At 41.7% G+C, this 13,783-nt stretch overlaps 1 protein-coding gene across 1 annotated transcript; it reads left to right on the top strand.

The window, feature by feature from the left end:
- The first annotated feature begins 1,685 nt into the window (after nucleotides 1-1,685).
- Nucleotides 1,686-3,381, top strand: bhlhe23 (basic helix-loop-helix family, member e23). Its single transcript, XM_085394298.1, has one exon. It carries the CDS (start codon nucleotides 2,043-2,045, stop codon nucleotides 2,724-2,726), a length of 684 nt encoding a protein of 227 aa, XP_085250424.1. The 5' UTR covers nucleotides 1,686-2,042; the 3' UTR covers nucleotides 2,727-3,381.
- The last annotated feature ends 10,402 nt before the right edge of the window (nucleotides 3,382-13,783 follow it).

The following is a 13,783-nucleotide window of genomic DNA, read 5'->3' as shown; positions in this document are numbered from 1 at the left end:
TCCAAGGGGCCATTAACCACACACATAACTCCACTCATGGTGCATTATCTATTTTCCACAACAACAACTGTACATCTGCAGTAACAAAACTAAAAACACCACAGCAGATGCAATAAACACAGTTCTCTTAAACTTAGCAACAAAAACAATGTTCACAGGGCTTGAGGGAAGTTTATCTAAGCCATTATAATAATACAATATATCAAACACGTGCTAATAATTGCATTTGCACACGATCAGAATGTCACACTTTCTCTCCCCATGAAATGAAGGTGCAAACTGCTGTGACTGAGCTTTTCACATACAGTGAATCATTGTGCATCATGAAGATCAAACATCTAAGTGTCTAAGTGAAGTATGAGCCCCTGGAAGTATACACTACTCTTCAATGCAGGTATACTACGGGCATCTTCAAGAGTACTGCGTATATATATATATATATATATATATATATATATATATATATATATATATATATATATATATATATATCTATATATATATATACCTCGTCAAGCTGTCGCACTAGAGCATTTTTAAGGCATCTCCACAAGGTGGCACCATCACCTAAACAAAAATATACACTAACATAGGGGGAGCTGAATGTACAGTGTATGGCTTTAGTGAGTTACGGGAGGCTTCACCGTGGTGTAATGCTCTACAGTGAACTCAGAGTGGCACCGTTATCTCAGCTATCAACTTAGTGACAGTCAGGACACCTGTTCCTCATCCTCAGGATGTGTCTGACTTGCACTCTAACACCTACAGATATAATGACGTTTTAATTCTGATTATCGTTTGGTATATAATTGTATTACAAATCTTTATTTAGCAGATTTAGCAGATATTTAGAGATCTCAAGTTGACGCTGAGCTATTTTCTTTAAATTCTATCAAAGCATCCTATTGTCTCTTCTTGCAAAGAAGAGTATTGGCCTTTAATATTATCGCAAATTGTGACCATTTTCATGACATTTGGTTACTGATTCTTTCACTAATCACTGACTGGATAGTGTAAGGGGCTGTAACACCTGATGTCTGAGTGTATCTGCCCACGAGCTTTTGTTGGTGCTGATAGCAGAGTGCAGGTGAACGGCGGTCAGGAGGACTGTGGGTTCATTGTTAGGACTATCAATCAGAGAAGGCTGCACAATTGAAACTGATGCCCAAAACTGTCACTGCACTGTCAGCTTGTCTATCTATCACATTCACTTCAAAAAGCAAAACGCTCGAACCTGGAGGTCACATTCCCAAACCTCACAAAATGTCCTTTACCTGATCCCTCACTATGTTTCTGATCTAGACTTCTTCAGATAGGTGAGTCCTTTTTCTCCAACGACCTAGTCGTATGTTAAGGCTTGAGCTCTTCTTCATTTGTGCATTTTAAATGCCTAAAAAAATCCTACAAATACCTCCAACTTCAAGTTTATTTAAAGTATCGGAAAGAACAGTTTTGTTAAATTTGTATTTATTCGTGGAGAGTGCCGGCATACACGCGGCTGTGTCAATTTGTGTTGCATTTATCGCTTTGTGATTGAAATTGGGAGCAGACCTGCGCTCTTCCTGAGTTAATTAAAACGCCCCCCTGATTGGACGGGCAGATAATCCCGACGGGCCTCGTGCTCCTACTAACTTGCAAGCAGGGCAGAGCGCCAGTCACAATCTGCCCAAGGCGAGGGAGGGCAAGAAAGACGCGCGAGAGGAAACCGACCGTACGAAAGGGACACGAGCGCTCCGGTCTCAACGAGCACAGTTAGAGAAGTGTTGTTGAACGTGGGCTATGCGCGCAACAAGGGGGGAGCGCAGTGTACAGAGGAGGTGAATGCATGTAGAAGCTTCAGATTCACAGCCTCCTTCTTGAAGAGTCACTGCACTGACAGAGGAAAGGAGTGAAGAAGGAGAGGAACTCCTTGGAAACAGCAACTCTTGGAGAGAACTACGCGAGAACACGCTACTGTTTCCAAAACAAAAGCTAGGATAAAGGATAAGGATAAAGGAAGCGCGGTAGACTTTTCCTGGTCAAAACCTGCTCTGGAAGAGAAAATGAATGTCAACGAAGAGAATCTGCTCAAGTCCATCAGCAACGACGCGCTCCTCGACCTGACGCAGCGCTACGGGCAGTCAGCCTTCGGGTTTGGCGCTGGCCATGGTGCTGGAAGCCCCGGCCGGTACCCGCTTACACCTGCCACTGATTTCCTCTCCGGGCAGACCGCGAAGTCCAACGAGAGCGGCGGGGAACACACGAGCGACGACGAGGATGGCTTCGACTCGCTGGAGTCCCGGAAAAGGGGCTCGTCATTTGGGGACGACAAGCCCGGAGGGGCCCTCGCTAAGAAGAGCAAGGAGCAACGGTCCCTGCGGCTCAGCATCAACGCCCGCGAGAGAAGGAGGATGCACGACCTGAACGACGCGCTGGACGGCCTGCGCGCCGTTATTCCCTACGCCCACAGCCCCTCGGTGAGAAAACTCTCCAAAATAGCCACTCTCCTCCTGGCCAAGAACTACATCCTCATGCAGGCGCAGGCTCTGGAGGAGATGAGGCGGCTGGTGGCGTATCTGAACCAAGGACAGACCATAACCTCACCGATCCCCACCGCCCTGGCACCCTTTGGACAGGCTGCCGTATACCCCTTCTCGGGTTCCGCACTCGCCACCTGTGCCGAGAAGTGCACTACTTACTCTGGGGCACCGTCGAGTCTCTTCAAACACTGTAACGACAAGCCTTGATTTGCTTTAACTCTCTTTCCTGAACTTTTAGCCTACCTATACTGCACCCGTGTCGGTCTCTCACCCACCCTAGTTATTTTAAAACCATTCTGTGGAAAAAAAGAAGAAAAAAAAACGACTTTAGTCTAATGCATAATCTTAAGATATGGTTAAGTGAGCATATTGCAATGTTTCATCCAGATTTAACTGACGCTACATAGAAACTGAACTGCTTAGGCCTTCTTATTGGATGACGTCCCTGTTACTTTGTCGCTTGTACTTTACAAACACTTACAGGCCATGTCCAAATTTGGGTAAATTTGAGAAAGCTTTTGTTATCAGCTCATTTGTAATCTATGCAACATTCAGTAACAACAACACGAAACGACGAAACGGGACCCAATGCTACAACATTTAGATTTGAAACCGCAATTAAGGCTTCCCCCGACTGACTATATGATGCTATGTGGGAGATAAAAAACACAACTTTATGTGATTCTGACTGATATTTTCTGATACCATGTGTTGACAGGTTTGTTTTTATTTTACGTTACTGCACATTTCTCATGATTGTATTGTACAACTTAAAAAAAAAATCACTTGCTTCAAGCCTGGTTATCTTAATGGTTATATGACTACAGCCTATCAACTGAAGAAGCGTTTTGGTTGTGTTGCAACATGGATTTCATATATTGTTTATATGTCTTTATAATTAAAACACATATCTATGCTCGGACTCGGTTTGCTTCATTTCAACAACAACGCCACAGCTTTAAAACAGTTTTACACGAGACACACCGCTGACATGATATTTAAACTTCAGGCAGTGTAAAAATACACACTTTACTTAATTTAAAATTTCAAAATTTTCAAATGCATTCTGTTTATATTTACGTTCCGGACACAATGCCGTGTTTTTTAGGAAACCCTGAAAAAACTGACACACTTTTAACGCATCTATTTTTCAAGGCAAACAAATGGGAGAATAACGGTGCATTGTAGCCACAGACAAATTTTATATGTGAAAAAGAAAATAAAAACTATCACGCTGCTAACATGATCTCTACTTCTTACCCTCTGAGTTGAACCCCCCACTCACCCCGCAAAAAATGAGTTGGCATTTTTCTGTTCTTGCATTTCAAGCCTTTGACATGAAGAGATGGGTCTAAACGAGCTCAGTGGGGCTGGTGAGGCCTGTTTGGCACGCAGTGGGGTCGGTGGCGCTGAAGGGAAGTACGCAAGAGCCGCCCGGGGCACCCAGGACCTGTCTCTGGTTATTTGGGTGATTGTATGCTTCCTTGGCGGGCTCTTAAAGCCTGGACAGCTATTAACACGATTTCTGCTCCTGTCTCTTTGGTAGACAATTCACTGAACATTACAGGGCCAGCTCCCCTTTGCAGGTTGGGCACTGGATGAATTTAGAGCAAAGTATATACATATTTAAAAAGAAAATATGCTTGGTATTTGTACTGGTCAGAGAGAAGTGATATTCACATTCCTGAAAACAAGCATTTGTCTTTGTTTTTGATCATCTCTAACTGTCTGATAGTATCTCTGTTTGGCACACTAATAACAAGTCCATGTTATCGCTAAGTTTACATATCAGTGCTTTATTATTTCTCTTTTTAGTTATAGTAGTGTACATATGTTAATGTAAATAGTCAGATTTCCATTTGTGGTTTTGGGGTGTAAATAAAAAACATCTAACGTCACAAAATATATTACATATTTAACCTATTGATCTGGAAATTAACACTGAACAAAGATCCACACAGTAGTAGTGGATTAAACAACGCTTCCATTAGACTGATTACAATTGTAAACCGTTAGGTAAATGTGCTCTTTTTCAATCACCACCAGCCTGAAAAGTACTTTGATTTGTAAGAAAGAACTTAGAAAAAATGAGTAATACCAGAATAAATGTTGCCTTTAATCTCACAGGTGCTTTTCCTACACTGACATATTCACACTCATTTGTGTTCTTTCTACTTGCTCCGATGAATACATTAAAGCAGACATTTGTTCTTGAGCAGTCTGGTAAATCTAGTCAGAGACTAAGTGATCCACCACAGTGTGTCTCTCTTACAATTTAGATACATGTCACAACAACAGGCCACCCATGGCATCTTAAATGGGACCTTTGATGACACATGCCTTGTCTGAGGCCCCGTGAGACAGTTAGGACAGCGGAGATGAAATGTGACAAATGCTGCCAATGATGTGAGGACTCTGGCCCTGCGCTTCATCAGTCCCTGTGCAGCCTAATAGCCATAAATGAGACTGTTGCTTTTTGTGTACCAATGGTTGGGTGGTCACTGTTCCTCCCTATAGGCCTCAGATGTCGAGCTAAAGAAATATATGTTATATTTTGGCACCTTATTATCTTAATGGCCATCAGCGTGCATAGTGGTAGTGTGTTATTTGACATGTTGGCTATACATTAAGACAGATTTGCGGTCTTGCTGGTCACATGATGGTGTTCCCCGATGCTTTAGCCAGTCAGCAGTGAATGAAGTGTGTTTTAAATAATCATTTATCTTCATTTTTCTGTATAACGAGGGCACTTTTGTGTGTTTTACAATTTTCGTAAATGTAAATCAGAATCTGAAGATGTGGGAAGTGGCAAACATTCCTTTTTCTTGTTGTGCAACATGTTGACTGCTCATTTAATTTGCTGATAAATGGACTCAAATTAAATAACTGTTCTTAATTATCCATGTAATAAATTGATAATTACATGGATAATTCATGTGACTTAAAGTAAGTGTCTAATGCAATATCAGAAAGTACAATTTGGTGTTTAAAAATATTAAAATTGAGAGAAATGTACATATCTTTTTTCATAACATACAGTAAAAAAAAGAAAAGAAAAGAAGAAAGAATAAAACAAACACACGTAAAGAATTTTTATCCATACAACTACAATTATACAAACCCATTGATTTTGGATGCAACACAGAAAATAGATACATTTCTGGATATGCTCCGGGCAAGGTTAAAAACAAAATCTGCCACATGTTTGTGAAGGCTACAATTATAAAAACAAGATTTAAAGTCATCATTTAAAACTATGAATGAAGTACAGTGAAAGACAGTTATGTGTACTTATATTCCTCATCTGGACCTGTCTGATCTGTTCTACCATGACAGATTGTGGAGTCACCTCACACACAGAATTTAAAAATAGTCATATTAACCTGCGTCATCACTGTCCTCTCCTCACAAAAACACATTTTCAAACAGGTAGTGGGAGTACTGCAGTTGAACGTAGATTCATCTCTAAATATGATATAATCCAGGTATTTCAAAGTGTTGAAAGAAAATATTTTACTATAAATGCATTGTAGTATTGTATAGCATATATTAAGATTGCAAACTATTATTGCTGCCTTTTCTCACCTATTTTCTCTTGTGGACAGTGTATTTATTCGGAGAAATCCTCGGTGCTTTACTACTCTCACAGCCCAGTGTGGTGCAGGAGTACGGACAGACTGTGTGATGTCTGTAAACATTTGTGTTTGCTCTCGGTGGGATAGAAAGGGAGTGATTTCATTACCATGGCTCAGAGCTTTGAGGTATGTTTGTGTGCTTTTCTCCAACCCGATGGTATAGTACTAAAACCATATGCCCTTAAGTGCGTACCTCTGCCTAATGCATCTGACAGCGCTGTTTTCTCTAATTAAGTTCTCTCCATGTGCAAGCTCATGTGTCTGATGCACATTGTAGCACTCCGTTTCACACACACATAGCCCAACACACAAACTGTACTTACAACAGGGGCCTTGAAGGAAAATGAACACCCTTCGACTCTGATTAAGCTTACTGCAGGGGGACCAAAGGGTTTATTAAACATTAGAGATTTTTTGTCTTCATTAAAATGCGCTCACAGAAGCATAGTTGAGGCTTTGTATGTGAAGTGGCATTGAAGGCTTGTTTTTATGCAGGTTCCTGAGAGGGGGAAGGGGCGAGGATGTGAGATAGAGAATAGACCTAGGCAAGTGGATGTGTGCGCGGGGGGTTCATCAGTGTGTGGAGTAAAAAAGAGGGCACAGCACGTGGAGGAAGAGATGAGGTGCTGAGGAGATGAGAATGCCAGAGGTTGCACTGTAAGGATGCCCCACATTCACCCACCCAGCCACCCGTGGACCTCCAACTTCTCTGCTTCACTATGACATCACACTTTGTCGTCCCTCCCAGCCCCGCCTTGTCGGAAGCGATAAGCGGGTGAGTCAGTTGGTTCCGAGGAGCCATGTGATTTGGGGCGACGTTCCTACAAGTGTAGCGGGGACGGGCCAGGGCCTTTCATTCGTTAATCAGATGTCTAAAGGGGGGTTGGAGAGAGGATGTCTGTTTGTATGTGTCTGTGTTTTTGTGCATCGTGTGAATGTGTGTGCGCGGATGCCCGTGTTTTGTGCTCATATGGCTGAAAACCCTTGAAACATGGCAGCCATGCAAAGCGTTTTGCCTATCGCCACAAGGCACCTGACACGACGCATGGTAGACCCAGACAGTGTGGCAGGGGCCAAATTGGGCCTGGTAGGGGGGGAGAGGAGCTGGGATAGGCAGCACTTGATGACAACAGTCTGAGCCATTGTTGAAAATGATATCCTAGGCCAAAATTACCCTCATTTTTTGTTGATCCCAGGACATTTTGATTCTCAAAGGCTCAATTTTCTTTCAAGACCTCTTTTGCACTTTACTAAAGCTTTTCTCACCCCTACATTCTCCTGCTAACTTGCCTCTATTTCTCCTCCTCCTGCAGTCCCTCCCCCTTTTTCTATCCCTGTGCTCATCACACTCTTTCTCCTTTAGCTTGTTGTCTTGACAGAGGATATGAGCTGACAAACGGGGGCATCCGTTATTGTAGCATGGCCTAATCTCTGTAATGGTCCCAGACATACATAACTGGTGGTGGGCAAACACTAGACATACACAGACACATAGACACGCAAACACACCTCAACTTACTAGACAAATGTACATGAATGCCCTGGAGTCAGCAATCAGCAAACCCTCCATCACACTGTATCTCCTTCTAGTCCCAAAGACTTACCCTAACTTTAAACACTTCTTGCCTAGCACTAACCAGTACTCCAACTTTAAACCACATCTCAGCCATTGAATTTGAAGAATTATCGACAAGGCACGTAATGCAGAAGTAAAGTATACACCCATCTACACGCGCACACACACACTTTCACACACAGGCCCCAGCACCCCTCTCGCTGCTCAGTACCAGCTGAGGAGCACCATGGTTTTGTGGGGAGCAGGGGGAGCTCGTTATCCTCATTAATTAATGACAAAAGCGATGTAATTGGCCATCCATAATCCTCCATGCGGAGACGGTGTGACAGGCAGGGCCGGGACCATCCTCTACAGCGAGTGCTACTCATAAACACACACACCGAGGGTAAATGAAGACACATTTCATCCTGTTTTTGTGCGTCAGTATTTATGTGTGGCTTCTGATGCACATTAACTGAAAGACATGCAAAGTGATACCAAAGGTTGCAAGAAGAGGGAAGCGTGACTCTGTGTGTTCCCACAGTTTCGGTGTCATTTTACACAAATGAAGAACATTTCAAAGTGTGTCACTTGGTTTTTAATTCTCATCTTATTGTACTGTTTAAGGCTCCACTGGGCCCAGGCTGGAGCACCACACTGCAACATGCTGTAACCCCCCCACTCAGGATGAAAAGACAAGATTAATGGCACTTCCTGTCGCTGACGATCTTGCACTAGCCTAATTAAAACCACTGGAACATGCGCGTAGCCAAGGATCAGTGGCTTTTAATGAGGAGCTTGTAGGCTGATTTGGGCCTCATTTTCTGCTTAATAAGGCCGGTTTAAAAAGTAATTTTGGAGGGATGTGACTCCTTTAAACCTGCTCATTATCAATGATAGCGCTTCACTTAAGTACTTCAGGAAACGCTGTGTTTAATTAATATTGTGTCGCGCACGTGGATTAGCTGACAGGCTGGAATGGTGGAGTGCAAGCAAGTGAGCAAGGGAGCTGGAATTGATGAAGAACTTTCAAGGGCACTGATTTCATTAAGCAGCTTCATTACAGCCCAAATAACTCTTCATGTCATTTCAGTGCTCCAGTCACTCTTACTGTGCACATACACACACATACACACTCACTCACACACACACAATAATCCTTTGCCGAACAAGGAAGGCGCAGCAACAACTTTTACATTTTAAGTGAAAAGAAAGACAATGACAGTTTTGCTTCAGGTGATCTTGATGACACCCATTCTCAACCTGACAGTGTTTTTCTATTCTTTCTTTGTGCAGTGCTGCCAAACAGAATTAGCAACACTGCATTTTACCATGTTACGTGTTTTGTTTTGTTTTTTTCATTTTCTCCTCTTCCCACAGCTTTTTCTTTGAAAGCTCATAAACATTAAGGTCAAGCAGTTTAAGGGCTTGTGAGTGCTGTCACAACTTTCATTGTGCATTTCTAACCCACCCACAATACAGAGGCTACACAAAAGCTCTTACAGCCTCTTTATCCCATTGTGTTAATCTTCTTAGCCCCCTGACTTCACTGTTCAATATGTATAGAGCAGAAAAGAGCTGGACTTGAGGGGCTTTGAGTGTCATACAGCTCAGCCTCTGGGATTTTCTTCACTCTAGGACTAATAACCACAAACAATCAGTCGGAGGACCCTGCTCTGTTACAGTAGGCTGTTAAACCGAGACAAGTGTACATCAGTCATTCTAGATTCCAGCAGCTGATGGTGTTCATTTTGTTTCATTTGATGTGTAAAATTTGTTTTGGTGTGGGCAATGTGTGAAAATGTGCTTAGACAAAAAGACCCTGAATGACTTAGCGCAGTGGTTCTCAGTGATTTTCTGGCATGCCCCCTCACTTCTCAGTTCACTTCTCACAACCCACAATTTTTGTCAATGATTAACAATAACAAAAGATCCAAGCTAGCTTCTAGTTGCATAAATCTCAATCTGATTGCATTAGCAAACTTTTTTTGTTTAAAAAGGTAATTCATTCATATTTTTCCGCCGATCATCCATGCCCTTCATGCAGTGGCTTCGTGTCCTGCCAGTGTGGCCATCCCACAGTTTGAGAATCATGTAGTTTGTGATTTCAGGAGGGAAATAAACTCGCCAGCATCAAAGGAGTGACAACACCAACATCAAATGTTCAAAATTTCATAGCAATCACAAGCTGGTGAAATAGACCAAAGTCGTGGCCTAACTGACACAGTTAGAAATACTTCACTCATCACAGCTGAAAATCACAAATGTGTAAAATCCTCAAAGCTAACTGAAAAAGTGAACCCAAAATTATGTTTCCTTAATTAACCCTTTTATTGGAGATATAGTAAATAACTTCTGTTTCTTTAAGCTGCATGACAAAGAAAAAGAAACTGTTAATGACTCATTCTGGGGCAAGGAGAGAGAACTTCAGCGAAAAAAACAAGCTTTACATTCTGGGGAAGAGAAAAATTGGAAAAGAGACATGCTCGGTTTAATCTCCAGAATGGGAAACTGCTTACATTATTTTTCGCCATGCCTTGTTGATAGTATTCACACTGTACAACATCCTATCAGGTAATATCACAGTCTTTGAGGGATTAGCGGGAATAAGAGGGCTTTTATTCTGTTTTTTGGAAGGGATAATTCCTCTGAAATATTCGAACATTTTATTACTAATATGAAAATGGATTGAAGAGTATTTGTTTATTTTGTCCATGCTTAGGTTTCTCTGGGACAGTGTAGTGGACAAGCAGGGTGATTTTAGTGATTGACAGCGAGAGGAACAAACAAACAGACAGATGCTTTATTCTCAGAGAGGCTGGGTTTTAGCATCACTGTTATGCAATAAAGCCTCTCTCTTTCTCTCTTAGTAAGAAACAGGGGTTTTCAAGGCTTTTGATTTTTGCCACCCTCTTGATGTAGCATCTTGAGCTACATAACCAAGTTAGCTTCTGGCTGCTAATGCTAATCCCACAGTGGTTAATACAGGAGCTCTAGATAAGCCATGGACCCACTCTATTGTTATTCCCTTTTCATACAATACAAATAAGAGGATAATAATGCCAGATATGATCCCCGGAGACTGCTATTGTTTTTGATTCTGAGTCAAACAGCAGAAAAACACCTCTTGTTTGTTTCTCCAGTATCCCTTGTTGTTTTTGTTTTGCTATGGTGAATATCTGGAAGGAGATGAAATCATATGTGAGACCTACTAAGCACAGCACTGAAAACATCATCTTGTTAAAAGACAATATTGTTCTCAGCTAATGAATCAATCAACTTATCTAACTGCTAAGCTCCTGTATATAAATCATTCATTATCAATGCTCTGGTAACCTTCCGGTTTTATCTCGGAGGTCCAATTGTCATCCCTCAGGTCTCCTGTCTCAAGGTTGATCTGCACAGAGGATGGACAAGAGACAGCTGCCCATCAGTCTCCTGCTACAGCAGGTCATTAGAGCACAGCCTGTGTTTGTGTCTATGTGTTTGTCATTTACAGGTTTAATTAGACAGTGCTGTTAATGGAGGAGATGACTTTGGGGCTGTGGATGAATGACACTCCCTCATCTCAGGCTGCAGGGCTACAATATGTTTTGCTAAGAGTAGAGGAGGGGAGCTCAAGACGGAGAAATGTGTTAGAGGAGTGGCGATAAAGCAGAAGGAAGGAGGGACGAGTGGGTCATATTGATATTATTTATGAATGGATGACTCTGTGTGTGTGAGTATGTGTGTGTGTGTGTGTTTGGTAATGGAGCCCCATACTGTATCACCGTTGGTCCAGGTCACCTGCCGTTCACTCTGTTGTGTTAAGGATTATCCCAGGAAGTGAACTGGAGCAACAATAATATGAAGTGTGCCTCTTACTGTAAGCTCGCCCAGGAGTTGCTGGCACGCACACACACACACACACACACACACACACACACACACACACACACACACACACACACACACACACACACACAAATAAGCGCTCACACAGATACATGGAGAGACATTTGTTAAAGACCTTGAATTAAAGCTTGATGTCTGCAATTCAAGTATTTATTGCATCACAAATCCTTTGTGCTGGTGGCAAAAATTTGAAAACTGCATAATTTTCAAAATACTCACGGAACTGAGAATATCCTACAGTATAATTCATTTAACGTATAAATAAATAAAGAGATAAATAAATAAGCAGATTAATTGAGCCAAATCTTTGTACCCAGTGGTTTATTTCATATTTTGCCATTTCATAAGAGTCATAATTCAAAACCCCGCAGCACATTTGGAATATGTCCATACAGGTGACTCTGTGTTGAATCACATTAAAAACATGTTTTTGCTTCAAACAAACTGCACATGAATAAATTAATTTATTACTACTAAGAATGAAAACAATAAATATCACCAATCCAATGCTATCAGTTAGAATGTATCTTCTGTTAATACTGCAGACAATAAAACCCTATTTTTTTTTATAAAAACAAACAAACAGGAAATAACACGGGATACATTTATCTTATCTTCCTCTTTTATGCACACACACACACACAAAGAGCGAGACAGAGAGCGAGACAGAGAGAGAGAGGGCGAGATAAAAAGTCCTGTTTCCTTCACTTCAGAGGACAGTACATTGATTTAATTCATTCACTTGTCATCACCATAATCAGGAAATTCCTAGAAGACTTAACCTACACAGGGTAACGAGGTCCTCACATTGACTTAATAAACATGTGCGTCCTCACAGAGCCAGTAATACGAGTACACACACACACACACACACACACACACACACACACACACACACACACACACACACACACACACACATTTCTGATCTTCCTCATAAGGTGAACATGGGATTTCTGGTAATGTCCCAGCTCCATTTTCATTTTAATCACGACAATGGGATCAGACAAGCTAGTGGGACGGGCTTGGCCTGGCTTGGTTGATTGTTCTGATTGAGTTTTCTTTGTTTGGCAGATATGTAATGCAGCCTGCTTAAGAGGATTTGATAAGGGGAAGGAGGTTATTGTGTGATTTAATCATGTTCACTGAGGTGAACCTGCACTTATCTACTTCCTGACAGGCAGAAAGTGGTCTTAATATTTCAGCACAGACAGGGACAAGTTTGTTGGTATTATCAACATTCTGCCGCTATGCTACAGCGTGCAGCAGTGCATAGTTTATGATAGGATCTTTCAGCCATTTTTCATATGGTTGTACATTACTTTAGGACAGCGTTCCTGATTGTGTAGGATTAGAGGTAGGTGACAGAAATAAAACAAAAGGGATTGATATTGATATAGGTTCAAAAGTATTTAAAATTGTAGGTTAGCAATATTCTATCATTTTCAGAGAAGAGACAAAATAAAACATATTTGATGCCCCAACCCTGTCTGACACAACAAGCCTGTTCATTACAGACAAAGATCTAAATAAATAAGGATAAAATTTCCTGAAATACCTGGAAACTCTATTTTTAGGAAATGTTAATTAAACAGAAGTAAATGGTACCTTTGTGTGAAATTATCTTCAGCTGTGTATGTGATGTTTAACTGAACATTTACACACACAGTGCATGTCCTACTGCTGCAAATATAATCTACCATACTCTCTTTCATCATCACCCAGTGTGGTCATGCAGTTCACTCTTAATTTCTTTTGATAATAATGCACGTTTATGACCTAGGCTGTGGTGACACAAGCAATATTTGTCAAGTCAGTACTTATTGTGTTGACACTAAGGAATTTTAAAAAAAATCACTTGAGTTATGCTTTAAAGTTTTGCCAAAAGAAAAAAAAAGTTGAAAATGTAAGTGTAGGAATTTAGAAGGAGGAGTTGGCCGTCCGACTGCGGTCTGGGGTGTGGGGCCTCCCTGCTGCTGCGGAGTCGGGGTGGTCTGCCTCTCCCCACCGCAGGGAAAAGGGTAACACCACCTGGGTCTGGGTGCAATTCCCCCCTCCAGGGGCAAGGGTACCTAGACCCGGTCTGTAGAGTACGCTTGGGGAGTGTGATTGTGTGTACAGCGTCTCTTTATGTCTGTCTCCACGTTGGTTGAGTGTGGAGTGAGTGCATATGAGAGCAT

This window comes from Rhamphochromis longiceps, linkage group LG20 (genome assembly GCF_057381845.1).
Source record: "Rhamphochromis longiceps isolate RC_006_pf linkage group LG20, R_longiceps_female_GT1.1, whole genome shotgun sequence".
Taxonomy (NCBI): domain Eukaryota; kingdom Metazoa; phylum Chordata; class Actinopteri; order Cichliformes; family Cichlidae; genus Rhamphochromis; species Rhamphochromis longiceps.
Note: the sequence above shows the minus strand (reverse complement) of the source record. Positions and strands in the feature narration are given on the sequence as shown.

What these genes read in the sequence shown, in the direction of transcription:
- bhlhe23 (XM_085394298.1), top strand. Translation starts at nt 2,043, where the DNA reads ATGAATGTCAACGAAGAGAATCTGCTCAAGTCCATCAGCAACGACGCG.